Here is a 15,007-nt window from a genome sequence, read left to right on the forward strand (position 1 = left end):
AAAAGATGGAAAATTATAGGCCTAGTGGCCTAACCTCTGTTGGTAAAATTCTAGAATCTATCAGTAAGGATGAGATTTCTAAATACTTGGAAGTGCAGGATCGGATTAGAACAAATCAGCATGAATTTACTAAGGGGAGGTTTGATTAGATTAGATTAGATTCCCTACAGTGCGGAAACAGGCCCTTCGGCCCAACAAGGCCACACCAACCATCCGAAGAGTAACCCACACAGACCCAAACCCCTACTTATGCACCTATCACTATGGGCAATTTAGTATGGGCAATTTAGCATGGCCAATTCACCTGACCTGCATATCTTTGGACTGAGACGAAACGCACGCAGACACAGGGAGAATGTGCAAACTCCACGCAGACAGTCGCCAGAGGCTGGAATTGAACCAGGGTCCGTGGTGCTGCAAGGCAGCAGTGCTAACCCCTGAGCCACTATGCCGCCCAGGTTGTGCCTGACAAACCTGTTACAATTCTTTGAAGAGGTAACAAATAGATTAGGCCAGGGAAACCCAGTGGATGTTATCTGTCTAGACTTCCAAAAGGCCTTTGATAAGGTCCCTCGCAGGAGGCTGCTGAGTAAGGTGAGGGCTTACGGTGTTCGAAGTGAGCTACTACCATGGATTGAGGATTGACTGTCTGACAGAAGGCAGAGAGTTGGGATAAAAGATTCTTTTATTGGAATGGTAGCTGGTGACAAGTGGTGTCCCACAGGGTTCAGTGTTGGGGCCACAGCTGTTCACTTTATATATTAATGATCTGGATGAAGGAACTGGGGGCATTCTGATGAAATTTGCCGATGATATGAAATTAGGTGGACAGGCAGGTAGTACTGAGGTGGTGGGCAGAATACAGAAAGATTTAGATAGGTGGTCCAGGAAATGGCTGATGAAATTCAATGTGAGCAAATGTGAGGTGTTGCACTTTGGAAAAAAATACAGGCATGGACTATTTTCTAAACAGTGAGAAAATTCATAAAGCTAAAGTACAAAGGGATCTGGGAGTGCTAGTCCAGGATTCTCTAAAGGTTAACTTGCAGGTCAAGTCAGTGATTAAGAAAACAAATGTAACGTTGTCATTTAGCTCAAGAGGGTAGGAATGTAAAATCAGCGATGTGCTTCTGAGACTTTTAAAGCTCTAGTTAGGCCCCATTTAGAATATTGTGTCCAGTTTTGGGTCCCACACCTCAGAAAGGACAAACTGGCACTGGAGCATCTCCAGCGGAGATTCACACAAATGATCCTGGAACGGTAGACCTAACATCCAAAGAACGGCTGAGGATCCTGGGCTTGCCTTCTTTAGAGCTTAGAAGGTTGAGGGGAGATCTAATAGGATCTTACAAGATAATGCATGGCTTCGAAAGCATGGATGCTGGGAAGTTGTTTCCGTTAGGCGGGGAGACTACGACCCGTGAGCACAGTCTTAGAATTAGAGGGGGTCAATTTAGAACGGAAATGAGACATTTCTTCAGCTAGAAAGTGGTGGGCCTGTGGAATTCATTGCCACGGAATGCTGTGGAGGCCAGGACGTTAAATGTCTTCAAGGCAGAGAGTGACAAATTCTTGATCTCGCAAGGAATTGAGAGCTATGGGGAGAGTGCGGGTAAGTGGAGTTGAAATGCCCATCAGCCATAATTAAATGGCAGAGTGGACTAGATGGGCCAAATGGCCTTACTTCCACTCCTATGTCTTATGGTCTTAGACTAAGAGGAAGAACAGGGACAGGTTACTGATCACAGCAGGACTGAAATGCATTGGTTTTAATGAAATGTCAGGTACGGCAGATGAATTTGAGCTTGGATGAATAAAGATAACTATGTTGCCACCACTATTACAGAGACTTGGTTGAGAGGGGGACAAGACTGGCATCATAATATTCCAGGTTTTAAATGTTTATGCATGATACAATGGGATGTAACAGAGGTGGGGGAGCAACATCACCCATAAGGGAAAATATCACAGCTGTAATGAGGGAGGACACTGAAGGGTTCATCTAGTGAAGCCAAATGTGTCGAGCTCAGGAATAGGAAGAATGCAATTACTTTGATGGGATTGCACTACAGGCCTCCCAACTGTCAGTGTCTGTTCCTCTATCAGGCAGGTTGCCAGATTATGGAAAAAAAAAAGTGAAGCAGGGTTGTTGTAACAGGTGATTTTAACTTCCCCTATATTGAGTGGCACTCCTTTAGTCACAGGGATTTGGATGGGGGATGGAATTTGTTTGTGTCCCCAGGACAGTTTTTAAGGAACAATATATTAAGTAATCTAGCTTGGGAAGGAGCCATACTAGACATGGTATTAGGAAATGAGCCCAGCCAAGTGATCCAAGTTTCAGTGGGGAAGCATACTGAGAAGTGACTTAATTCTGTAAGTTTTAGTTCCTCATGGATAAAGATAAAGAATGGTACTCGTGTAAAAGTACTAAAGTGGGGAAGGCTAACTCTACGATATCAGGCAGGAACTGGGGGTACTGTTTGAGGGTAACTCCACATCTGGCATTTGGGAATTTTTTAAAGGCCAGTTCAGGACTAGCACACTTCTGTGAAAATAAAGGATAAGCATAGCAAGATTTGGGAACCTTGGATGACAAAAGAAGTTGAGAACTTAATAAAGAAAAAGGAAGCAAAAAAGTTTTGGGAAACTAAAGGCAGAGATGATGCGAAGATAGCAGAAAAGAATTTGAACAAGGAATAAAGAGGGTGATTATGGGGCCATGGAATGACTTTGGCAATTTGGAGTAAGGGAAATCCCACTGTGTATTATACAAGGAGCAGAGGGTAGTTCTGGAAAATACAGATCCACTCAAGGACAAATGAGGGAATGTGTGTGTGGAGCTGGAGGTAATGGCTGAGGTCCTTCAATACTTTGCATCAGTATTCACAAAGGAGAAGGGCAGCACAATGGTTAGCACTGTGCCTCACAATGCCAGGGACCCAGGTTCAATTCCAGACTCTGGCAACGTGGACTTTACACAATTCTCCCTGGTGGGTTTCCTCCAGGTGCTCCGGTTTCCTCCCACAGTCCAAAGTAGTTCAAGTTACGTGGATTGGCCATGCTAAATTTCCTATAGTATCCAGGGATGGGTAGGTTAGGTACATTAGCCATGGGAAATGCAGGGCTACAGGGAAAGGATAGGGGGCGAGTCTGGTAGGATGCTCTTCACAGAGTCAGTATGGACTTGTTTAGCCAAATGACTTGTTTCCACACTGTGGAGATTCTACGGATTCTATGCAGAAGGAAACAAAGGGTGGAGTGTCTTGGGAGGTTCTTGATGATATTCTAGGGCATGTCAATATTAAAAAAAAAAGCTGGTGGCGTTGGCTATTTTAAAAAGCATTAAAGTAGACAAGTCCCAAAGAACTGATCAGGTCTCTCCCAGAATGCAGAGGGTGGCAGATGAGGAAATTGTAGGGTCTTGTATGAGATCAGTGTCCTCTAATCACAGCAGAGGTCCCAGAGGACCTGAGAATAGCCAACCTTGTTCCTTTAAGGAGGGCAATAGACATTATTCAAAGTTAGGGAGAAGATTTGTAGCTCGGGTGCTCGTTGTTGTGGTTCTGTTCGCCGAGCTGGGAATTTGTGTCGCAGACGTTTCGTCCCCTGTCTAGGCGACATCCTCAGTGCTTGGGAGCCTCCTGTGAAGCGCTTCTGTGACGTTTCCTCCAGCAATTATAGTGATTTGTACCTGCAGCTTCCGGTTGTCAGTTCCAGCTGTCCGTTGCAGTGGTCGGTATATTGGGTCCAGGTCGAAGTGCTTATTGATTGAATCTGTGGATGAGTGCCTTGCCTCTAGGAATTCTCTGGCTGTTCTCTGTTTGGCTTGTCCTATAATAGTAGTGTTGTCCCAGTCGAACTCATGCTGCTTGCCATCGGAGTGAGTGTGTGGCTAGTAAGGATAGCTGGTCATGTCGTTTCGTGGCTAGTTGGTGTTCATGGATGCGGATCGTTAGCTGTCTTCCTGTTTGTCCTATGTAGTGTTTTGTGCAGTCCTTGCATGGGATTTTTGTACACTACATTGGTTTTGCTCATGCTCGGTATCAGGTCCTTTGTCCTGGTGAGTTGTTGTCTGAGTGTGGCTGTTAGTTTGTGTGCTGTTATGAGTCCTAGTGGTCACAGTAGTCTGGCTGTCAGTTCAGAAATGTTTTTGATGTATGGTAGTGTGGCTAGTGGCATGTCCTCATTCAGTTATCTTTCACTTAGGCATCTGTTGATGAAATTGCGGGGGGGTATCCATTTTTGGCAAATACATTGTATAGGTGTTCTTCTTCCTTTTTGCAGTTCTAGTGCACCGCAGTGTGTTGTGGCCCTTTTGAACAGTGTCTTGATGCAGCTTCTTTTGTGGGTGTTGGGGTGGTTGCTTTCGTAGTTTAGGACTTGGTCTGTGTGTGTGGCTTTCCTGTATACCTTTGTGGTGAATTCTCCGTTAGGTGTTCTCTGTACCATCACGTCTAGGAATGGGAGTTGGTTGTCCTTTTCTTCCTCTCTTGTGAATCAGATTCCTGTGAGTGTGGTTTTGATCATCCCGTGTGTGTTCTCTATTTCTGTGTTTTTAATGATTACAAAGGTGTCATCCACATATGTGACCCAGAGTTTGGGTGGAATTTGCAGTAAGAATGTTTGTTCTAATCTTTGCTGTACCGCTTCTGCTATGTGTCCAGAGATCGGTGAGCCCATGGGTGTGCCGTTGATTTGTTCATATATTTGGTTGTTGAATGTGAAGTGTGTTGAGGCACAGGTCCAATAGTTTGAGTATGCCGTCTTTGTTGATAGGTTCACCGTCCTGTTGTCTGTACTGTATGTCCAGTAGGTTGGCTATTGTTTCTCTGGCTAGGGTTGTCAATAGAAGTGAATAGTGCCGTTACATCAAATGAGACCATGGTTTCTTCCTTGTCTATGTGTGTATTTCTGATGATGTCCAAGAATTCCTGTGTTGACTGTATAGTGTGTCCGGGTCCGCTGATCAGGTGTTTCAGTTTCTGCTGTAGTTCTTTAGCCAGTTTGTGTAATGGTGTCCCTGGTAGTGATACTATGGGTCTGAGTGGGATGTTTGGTTTGTGCACTTTAGGTAGTCATAGAATCTGGGGGTGTTGTTGCTTTCAGGTTTCATTCTCTGTAGGTCAAACCTAGTTATCTGTTCGTTTTTTGCAGGTTCCTCAGTGTGTTGTTTATCCTATTGGTGAGCTGTGGGGTGGAGTCAAAGTCCCTCTTTTGGTAGGTGTTGGTATCTGCAAGTTGTTGTGCTTTTTGGATGTACTCTGCTTTGTCCAGGATGACCGTCATTCTGCCTTTGTCTGCTGGTGGTATGATTATGTTCTTATCGTTTTAGTGCTTTTAGCGCTTCCCTCTCCTTGGTGTTGAGGTTACGTGTTTGTCTTTTCCTTGTTATCAGAGGTACGATACTTTGTCTCACTGTTTGTTGTGTCTTCTGTCAGTCCATTGTTTTGAGTGTGCATTCTAGTGCTGCTAGGAAGTCTGCTGTCTTGGCGTCCCTGTGGTTGGAGTTGAGTCCCTTGGCCAGTATTGTTCTTTCCATGTCTGTGAGCTGTCTAGATTCACGAGAGGAAGAAAAGGACAACCAACTCCCATTCCTAGAGGTGATGGCACAGAGAACACCTAACGGAGAATTCACCACAAAAGGTATACAGGAAAGCCACACACACAGACCAAGTCCTAAACTACGAAAGCAACCACCCCAACACACACAAAAGAAGCTGCATCAAGACACTGTTCAAAAGGGCCACAACACACTGCAGTGCACTAGAACTGCAAAAAGAGGAAGAACACCTGTACAATGTATTCGCCAAAGACGGACACCCCCACAATTTTATCAACAGATGCCTAAGTGAAAGACAACGGAATGAGGACATGCCACACTACCATACATCAAGAACATTTCTGAACTGACAGCCAAACTACTGTGACCACTAGGACTCATAACAGCACACAACCCAACAGCCACTCTCAGACAACAACTCACCAGGACAAAGGACCCAATACCCAGCATTAGCAAAACCAATGTAGTATACAAAATCCCATGCAAGGACTGCACAAAACACTACATAGGACAAACAGGAAGACAGCTAACGATCCGCATCCATGAACACCAACTAGCCACAAAATGACATGACCAGCTATCCTTAGCAGCCATACACTCAGACGACAAGCAATATGAGTTTGACTGGGACAACACTATTATTATAGGACAAGCCAAACAGAGAACAGCCAGGGAATTCCTAGAGGCAAGGCACTTATCCACAGATTCAATCAACCTGGACCCAAAATACCGGCCACTGTAGCAGACGGTTGGAACTGACAACCGGAAGCGGCAGATACATATCACTATAAATGCCGGAGGAAACATCACAGAAGCGCTTCACAGGAGGCTCCCAAGCACTGAGGATGTCACGTAGATAGGGGACGAAACATCTGCAACACAAATTCCCAGCTCGGCGAACAGAACCACAACAATAGGCATAATCTGGGAAGTTCCAGGGTGGCGAGTCTTACGTCAGTGGTAAGGAAATTACTGGAGAAGATTCCTTGGGAAAACATGGATTAAGTAGCAATAGGCAGCGTGGCTTTGTGTGGAGAAGGCTGTATCTCAAACTTGATTGAGATTTTCAATGAAGTGAAAAAAGAATTGATGAAGGCAGGGCAGTGGCTCTGTCTACGTGAACTTTACCAAGGTCCCTCTTGGCAGACTGATACAAAAAGGTAAGTCACATGGGACCTGTGCTGAGCTGGTAAGGTGGGTAGAGAAGTGAAACAAAACAGGGATAGATAGGCTGGAGACTTGGGTAGAGAAATGGCAGATGGAGTTTAATCCGGACAAACATGAGAAAGCGCATTTTGGAAGGTCTAATGTAGAATGGAAGTATACAGTAAATGGCAAACCCCTTAACTGCATAAACATATGGAGAGATCTTGGTCCAGGTCCACAGTTCCCAGAAAGTGGCAATGGAAGTGGATAAGGTGGTTAAGGCGGCATATAGCATGCTGGCCTTCATCAGTCAGGGCATGGCATATAAAAATTGGCAAGTTACGTTGCAATTGTAGAACTTTAGCTAGACCACATTTGGGACATGGTGTGCAGTTTTAGAAGGATATGGAGGCTTTTGAGGGTTGAGAAACTGTTACCAGGATGTTGCATGGTTTGGAGGGTATCAGGAGAGATTGTACAAACTTGATTTGCCTTCATTTGATCATCAGTAGATGACGGGCAATCTGATAAAAGTTTACAAAAGAGGAGGCGTGGATATAATGGATAGTCAGAGTCCTTTTCCCAGGGTATGAATCTAAATTATTCAGGGACATAGGTTTAAGATAGAAGGGGGTAAGTTTAAAGGAAATGTGAAGGGAATTTAAGAAAAAATACACAAGTTGGTAAATGCCTGGAATGCGCTGCCAGATGGAGGTAGAGTATACAATAGCAAGAAGCATCTTGACAGATATGAACAGGCAGTGAACAGAGGGATATGGACCATATAGAGACAGTTTTCAGTTGAGAAAAGCATTACATGACAGTACAGTCTTGGTGGGCCAAATGGCCCACTTATGTTATCGAGTCAGATGTACAGCACAGAAACAGACCCTTCATTCCAACTCATCCATGCCGACCAGATATCCCAACCTAATCTAGTCCCATTTGCCAGCACTTGGCCCATATCCCTCTAAACCGTTCCTATTCATATACCCATCCAGATTGTTCCAATTGTACCAGCCTCCACCACTTCCACCAGCAGCTCATTCCATACACACACCACCTTCTGCGTGAAAAAGTTGTGCCTTTTATCTTTCCCCTCTCATCCTAAACGTATGACCTCCAGTTATCTCGAGTTCTTCGTTCTTTAATCAGTATCTTACTGGTTAATCTATTCTACCTGTCCTAGTGGTGCCTGATGGAAACAGTGTCGAGGTAGCTTCACTTTCAGTTTAAAGAGCAGAGGGAGATTTACTCTATAATTTACCCTGCACTGTGATTGTCTTGGGAGCATATGATGGGGATAGTATCTAGGCATCTTTACTTGCAGCTTAAAAGAATAGCAGAAACATTACTGTTTCTAAGCCCACACTGTCTCATTCCTGAGGAGTGTTCGACTGAGACAATGCCAAAGGAGCTTTACTTTTAAAAGAATAGGACAGTCAAAACAGTTTTTTTTGGGAGGGAGATCCAGTCTAATTGAGTTTTTCAAAATGGTGACTAAATATATTGAAGATGATACTGCAGTTAATGTGGTTTGCATGGACTTCAGTACACTCTTTGACAAGGTCCTACATGGAAGATTGATCCAAAACAGCCCATTAGATACAAAGCAAGTTGGCAGGTTGGATACAAAATTGGCTTCCAAATAGGAGACAAAAGGTGATGCTGGAGAGCTGCTTTAGTGATTGGAAGCCTGTAACCAGCAGTGTACCACAGGGATCAGTGCTGAGACCCTTGCTGTTTGTTATGTATGTTGATGATCTGGACGAGAATGTAAAAGGTATATTACAAAATTTGCAGATGAATCAAAAATGGATGATGCTGACAGTGAGGAGGAGGATGGTCTCAGATTACAATCCAACATTGATCAGTTGGCAAACTGAGCAGAAAATGGCAGATGGAATTTAATCCTGTTAAGTGAGGTGAAGCAGTTTGGAAAGAATAACGGAAGAATATACACAATGATAGGTCACTATGGAGTACTGAGGAACAAAGGTGAGCAAAGTCCAGAGATCCTTGACTGTGCCAATGCAGGTTGACAGGATGGTGATGATGTTGTACAGGATGGTTACCTTCATTAGCTGGAGCATAGAACGAATGGGCAAAGTAGTACTGTGGAATGTTAAGTGTGCAGTTCTGGTCACCACACTATCAGAAGGGTGTTTGCACTGGACAGCATGTAAAGGTGATCTATCAGGATGTTGCCTGGGATGAAAAGTCTCAGTTACGAGAGGCTACTGCTCCAAGCATCTCAAACCCAGAGGAGGCTAAGCAGGGGATCTGAGAGGTATACAAAATGATGAGGGGCACAAACAGCATAGATAGTGAGAATATGTTCCCTATGGCTAAGACTAAAAGGCACAAATTTAAAAAGTGAGGAATAAGTGGTTTACATAAGATTTAAAGAAAAGTTTTTTTCACTCAGGAGGGTGATAGAAATATGGAATTCACTGCCTGAGTGTGATGGATGAGGCAGGTATTCTTGCAACATTTAATTAGCATCTGGATGAGCACTTAAAATGCCAGGACACGGATAGGCTCTGAATCAAGTGCAGGTTAAACAGGATTAGCATAGTTTGCTATTTTTTGGTCAGCATAGACATGGTGGATCAAAGGACCTACTTCTATGCTGAATGACTACAGTTATGAATCATGATTGAAATTCTCTTCTGAATATGATCCAAACTTTCAATGAGGGACAACATTGAGACTTTCCACAAAAGAAATCTGAAGGGAAAAAAAAGACATTGATGTTTTCACATTCTTTCCACTTAGTGGAACTATCAATCTCAGCAGAAAGGTTAGCTATGTGACCCAGGTATTTGGTTTTGCATCTTAAATGTTTTAACATTCAAATGGTTCAAAATGGGTTTTGGCCATACAAAAAGAAAGCTAGTACTGCTCAACTACTCCAGGTTTATATTAAAAAAAACTTTAGCTTTAAAACTTAAAATTAAGGATATACCTTTATCATCATCGTCTTGCTTGACTTCCAAATTATCACCACTTTTGTCGAGTTTAGCGGTTTTGTCCAGTTTGTCAGATGGATCGTGCTTTACCGTTGCTGAAATGGAATTAATTAAAGTGAAGGCAGATGCTTTTGTACTGACTCAAATAATTTACATGCTGTATATGATGATCCAAGTAACTCAGTAATAAGTTACTGAGAAACAGAAAGACATCAAACAAAATAAAACGAAAGAACTGAAGATGCTGGAAATCAAACAAAGACAAATTGCTGAACCAACTCAGCAGGTCTGGCAGTATCTGTGGACAGAAAATCAAATTATGTTTTGGGTTCAGTGACCCTTCTTCAAAACTTATGGCAGCTAGGGAAAGGTTGGTATTTATGCAGAATATGGGGTGGGAGGACAGGGGAAGGAGTAAACAATAGTTGGACGTAGAGCCCGAAGAGACAAAAAAAACAGTTGGACAAACGGCTGGATAAAGATCAGCCTGGGAGAATGAATAGTAACTAATGGGGACTATCAGTAGCTGACAGTGGGTTGTGCATGTTAGCATCCTAAGTGTGGGGGATGGGTTTGTGGAAGGTGCTCAAGCCCTAAAATTATTGAACTCTATAATCAAGTTCAGAAGGCTGTAAAGTTCACAAACAGGAATTGAGATGCTGTTCTTCCAGCTTGCGCTGAGCTTTGCTGGAGAACTGCAGCAAGCCTGACAGCCTCTGCAGCCTTCTGTCAAACTGTTTTTCTCTCTCATTGGGCTCTATTTCCACCTACTGTTTACTCCTTCCCTTAACCCCATTTTCCTATAAATACCAACCTTTTCCAAACTACCATCACTTCTTAAGAAGGGTCGTTTTGAACCCAAACATTTACTCGACCTACTCTCCACAGATGCCACCAAACCTGTTGAGTTTCTCCAGCTGTTTCTGTTTCTAAAACAAAAGGCAGCCATTAGACCTCAAGCCCATTTCGCTGTTCATTTTGATCATTGTTAATCCTCTATCTCAACACTAAGCCCAACCACTCCATATATCCCAGGACACCTTGAGCTTTAGGAACCTATTTCTTCAATATATTCAATGACTCTGCCTTCACAGCTTTAAGATACAGAATTTCACAGATTCACCGCCTTGCAAGAAGAACTTTATCCATCTCGATCTAAAATATTTTGTCACATACTCTAAGTAATCTTACTTTGTGACTCCCAACCAGGTGAAATATCTGTATTCAGTCAGAATTCTACATGTTTCAATGAGAGCCCCTCTCATTCTTCTGAATTCCAGTCAGTACAGGCCAAGTTGACCCACTCTCCTCATACAAAACATCTGCCTCTCCAGTCTGGTGAACTTTCATTGGTGAAAGTATACCTCTTCTTAAGACAGATGAAAATTGCATGTAATACTCCAGCTGTGGTCACACCAAGACCCTGTATAGCTGTAGTAAGACTTCCTTTCTCCTGTCCTCAAATCCTCCTGCAATGAAGGACAGCCCACCATTTACTTTATCAGCTTCTTGCTGCACCTGCCTGCCTACTTTCAGTGACTGATGTACCTTTCCCCAATCACTATGCCATTCTGTTTTCTACAGAGCTAGACAACTTCACATGTAACCACATTATGCTGGACTTGCTACATATTTACCCCTTTATTCACCTTGTCGAAAGCACCCTGAAGCTTCTTTACATCCTCCTTACCCCCCCCTCACTCCCTAGTTTGTGTCATCAATCTTTGAAATAAATAGACTTGACTCCCTCGTTCAATCATTGATATATATTGTGAATCCTCAGGTATCTCACCTGTCATTGCCTTCCATTCAGAAAATGACTTATTTTTGCTATTTTCCAGTCAACCTGTTCAGAGATGTTATTACACACCTCTGGAACAGATAGACTTGAAACAGGCCTCCTGGCTCAAAGTTAGAGATATTGTGCGCCACAAGAATTTTATAATCCTACTATTCCCTGTCTACTAATCAAATTAATCACCAATCTCATGTCCTTTGATTGTGTAAAAGTCCCACATGAGAAGTTATGCACAAAAAAAATGAATATCCAAATAAATAGATCATATGCACTGGTTCTCCAATTACTCTCAAAAAACCTGAGTAGGTTGCTAAACACAATTTCCCTTTTATAAATCCATGATAACTGTATTATGGTTGGTATTTTTTATGACCGGTTATCACATCCTTTCAAAACATTCCAGTATTTTTCATACTTCTGATAATAGATCAAACAGTCCACAGTTCCCTGTTTACTACATTTCATTTTTTTTAAAAAACATACTCTAGTTACACTTGCCACCCTCCAATCTGTTGGGATTGTTCCACAATCTACAGAATTTGGGAAGTTAACAATCAACTCACCCACTAATTCCATAACCACCTTCTGTATAAGAGGAATACATTGTCAGGCTCTGACAATTCATCATCTCTCAATTCTATTTATTGAGCATTATCTTTTCATATTAATTTCTTTATATTCCTCCTTTCCAAAAGACTTCTACTTGACCATTTCTGGGAAGTCAATTTGTATCTTCAGTGAAGACAGAACAAAAATAATTCTTTCATTGCTTTGCCATTCCTTTGTTCTCCATTATCAATTCTCCCCCTTTCAGACTGTAAAGGGCTTATATATTTGTTTACAGACATCCTTTTCTTTTTACATATTTATACAAGTTCAGACTTAGAAAACAGACTTCTCATATTCGAGTTGATCTTTCACTACATGTTCGCTGTCACTGCTCTATTAACTGATGTAATAATGCAAGGTATGATGTGTCTGGTTAACATGCAAAATAGTACTTCCCACTGTATTTCTGTACATGTGGCAATAATAAATTGAAAAGCTCTTGCATTCCTTGCCAATTGACTCTATTTTCCCCTTAAGTAACCTCTTGCCCTTCCTTTGCAATGACAGTTAACAAATGCGACAAATAATTTGTAAAGCCCGCAGCTGTAGTCTGATAAACACTACATTAAAAAAGTTATATTCTTCTCACTGTTAATTCATCTTGAAGAAACGTGCAATTCACTGCTATACTAGTATCTCCCCTCTTGAATACCTAGCCCTTTTCCAGTTGACAGTTCTATTTTTTTAATCCATAGCTCATCCACGTTACAATCAAGCTGGAGATACAGTACCCTCCATCTGCTTCAAGCTCTTCGGCATCCATTTCAAATTTCTCAATAAATTCTTTTCAATCTTTCTATTGCCTTTTTCTCTCAGCACTCATTAACTGCTTTGTACAATTTCCTACCCTCTAAATGATAACTTTTCTGCCCAAACTTCTCTCCACCCAATAGTTATATCCTTATATAACTATTTGATTTCTGCATACAGCAGGTCAATTTCCATCTTTCCAACAAAGGAGTGCAACAATCTTTATCACTGAAATTGCATAAGCAGCTGTCAGCCATTCTGGACAAATGTGAAAAAATTAGTTTATCAATTCTCATTTTGTTTTTTGCATTAATAATCCATCATTATGGCAAAAAGATAGTGGCAGTATTAATTCACAGGCTTCAGAGACATGGGTTCAAATCCTTCCTTAGCAACTAGCTGAAGTTAAGTTCAATTAATAAATCTGGAAAACAGTGTCAGTAATGGTGGCTATGAAATTATCATTGGTTTTTATAAAAGCACTTCAGGAAAGGACATCTACTCTACCCAAGCAGGCCTACACGTACTCCAGGCCAACAGCAGGGTGGTTTACTCTTGACTGCCTTAAATGGTCTAGCAAATCAGTCAATAAAGGATACTTAGAGATGCATAACAAATGCTGGCCTGGCCAGTGAAGCCGCAGCCAATGAAAGAATAAAGAAACAAACTGTGCTTGGGAACCAGAGACACCAGATTTCTGGGTTATTTTAGTCGGAAAACTTGCATGATAAATCAAGTGCTAGAGATTGATATATGCTTTTAATAATTTTACTTTCAATTTCCAACAGTGGGAATGTTAAAAATGCATCAAAAGCAAACAACGTGCAACCAGACTTTAAAAGACTTAGAACAATATCTTATTGTTCAACAAGTTTAAGTTAATAGCCACTTGCTAAATTTGACTGACTATGAGTGCATGTTTACACCATAAGAAAATTTCATACCTTCTTTAGGTTCAGCATTTGAAGTTTCTTCTTTCAGCTTTAGGTTGCTTAGCTGCAATAAGAAAAATACCCTTTCTTTAAAGAACATTTGAATAATTTCCTCAGTCATACAAGTGCAAACGACAACATCGTGGGCCAAAGGGCCTATTCTGTGCAGTGCCTTTCTTGTTCTATAAAAGAGAGAAATTCATGAAGTTACAAATTCAGCTAATAGACAAGATGGAGGGGAGTAAAATGTGAAGTACCACAATCAATGTTTGGACTCTTGCTTAAAGCAAAATACTGCAAATGGTGGAAAACTGAAACAAAAATCCAGAAAATGCTGGAGGAATTCAGCATATCTGGCAGCATTTGTTTAGAAACAAATGAAATGAATATTTTAATCCTGATATGACCAATTCTGAAGAATCATATCAGAGTGGAAACATTAACCCGGATTCTCTCTTCACTGATGCTGCCTGATCTGAGTTTTTCCAGCAATGTTTGTTTTTGGGTTCCTGTTATTTCTGATCCAAAGACAATAATATAGTTAAATTTCATCTGTAAAAAGGTTACTTTCTTTTCCTCTTTCAAACACTTTGTCAAGATCTTTAAAACAATAGTGTAGGCCATTCGGTCCGCTGAGCATACGCCACTGATGAATAAAATCAGGTTAATCTGATTGAGGCCTCACTCCCACTTTCATTCGAGCCCCTTAATAACGCTCGGTCAAAACTAACTGAGGGAGGGGGCGTGTGCCCGGCTCCAATCACCCAGGAGCCAGCCTCTCTGTTCTGGACAGGGGAACACTCACCGACTCGGCCGCCGACTCCTGCAGATCCACCGCCAGCGCCCACGAGTCCGTCGCCATGATTATCTGCCAAGGTGAAGGTCGAAACGCGCAGGCGCGAACTGAGGTCCGACCTTAAGCAGCTCCGGGCTGCCGCCTCTGTCCGCGATTTCCGTTCCGATTCTCAACGGAACATGATTCCATTAAAACATTAACTGAGTCTTAACAACATTCACACAAACCGAGACCAAACATATTAACCGTAAGGATGGGGTTCGCAAAAAGTGTTCGAATAGAATTGTTACTGGTCTAGAAATCCAAAGCATTTCCATGTCCGAGTTGTAGCCCAGACAGACAACTGGTGAAATGTAAGCTCAATTAATTATTACACCTGGGATTAAATGCTGCCCTCAGTGACCTTGTTAACGACTGGGAGCATAAAACGTAAGACTCAGG

General features: G+C 42.0%; 1 protein-coding gene across 1 annotated transcript in view; it reads right to left on the reverse strand.

Moving 5' to 3' along the window:
* LOC140486883 (ATP-dependent RNA helicase DDX19A-like) overlaps positions 1-14,694 on the reverse strand; it is an 89,499-nt gene extending 74,805 nt beyond the window's left edge. Inside the window, exons 1-3 of the mRNA XM_072585919.1 lie at positions 14,576-14,694; positions 13,783-13,834; positions 9,678-9,776 (exon numbers count right to left, since the gene is read on the reverse strand). Coding sequence (XP_072442020.1) covers positions 9,678-9,776; positions 13,783-13,834; positions 14,576-14,632 — 208 coding nt within the window. The 5' untranslated portion in view covers positions 14,633-14,694. The remainder of the gene's footprint in view (positions 1-9,677; positions 9,777-13,782; positions 13,835-14,575) is intronic.
* Between the last annotated feature and the right edge of the window lie 313 nt (positions 14,695-15,007).

This window comes from Chiloscyllium punctatum, chromosome 16 (assembly GCF_047496795.1).
Source record: "Chiloscyllium punctatum isolate Juve2018m chromosome 16, sChiPun1.3, whole genome shotgun sequence".
Classification (NCBI taxonomy): Eukaryota; Metazoa; Chordata; class Chondrichthyes; order Orectolobiformes; family Hemiscylliidae; genus Chiloscyllium; species Chiloscyllium punctatum.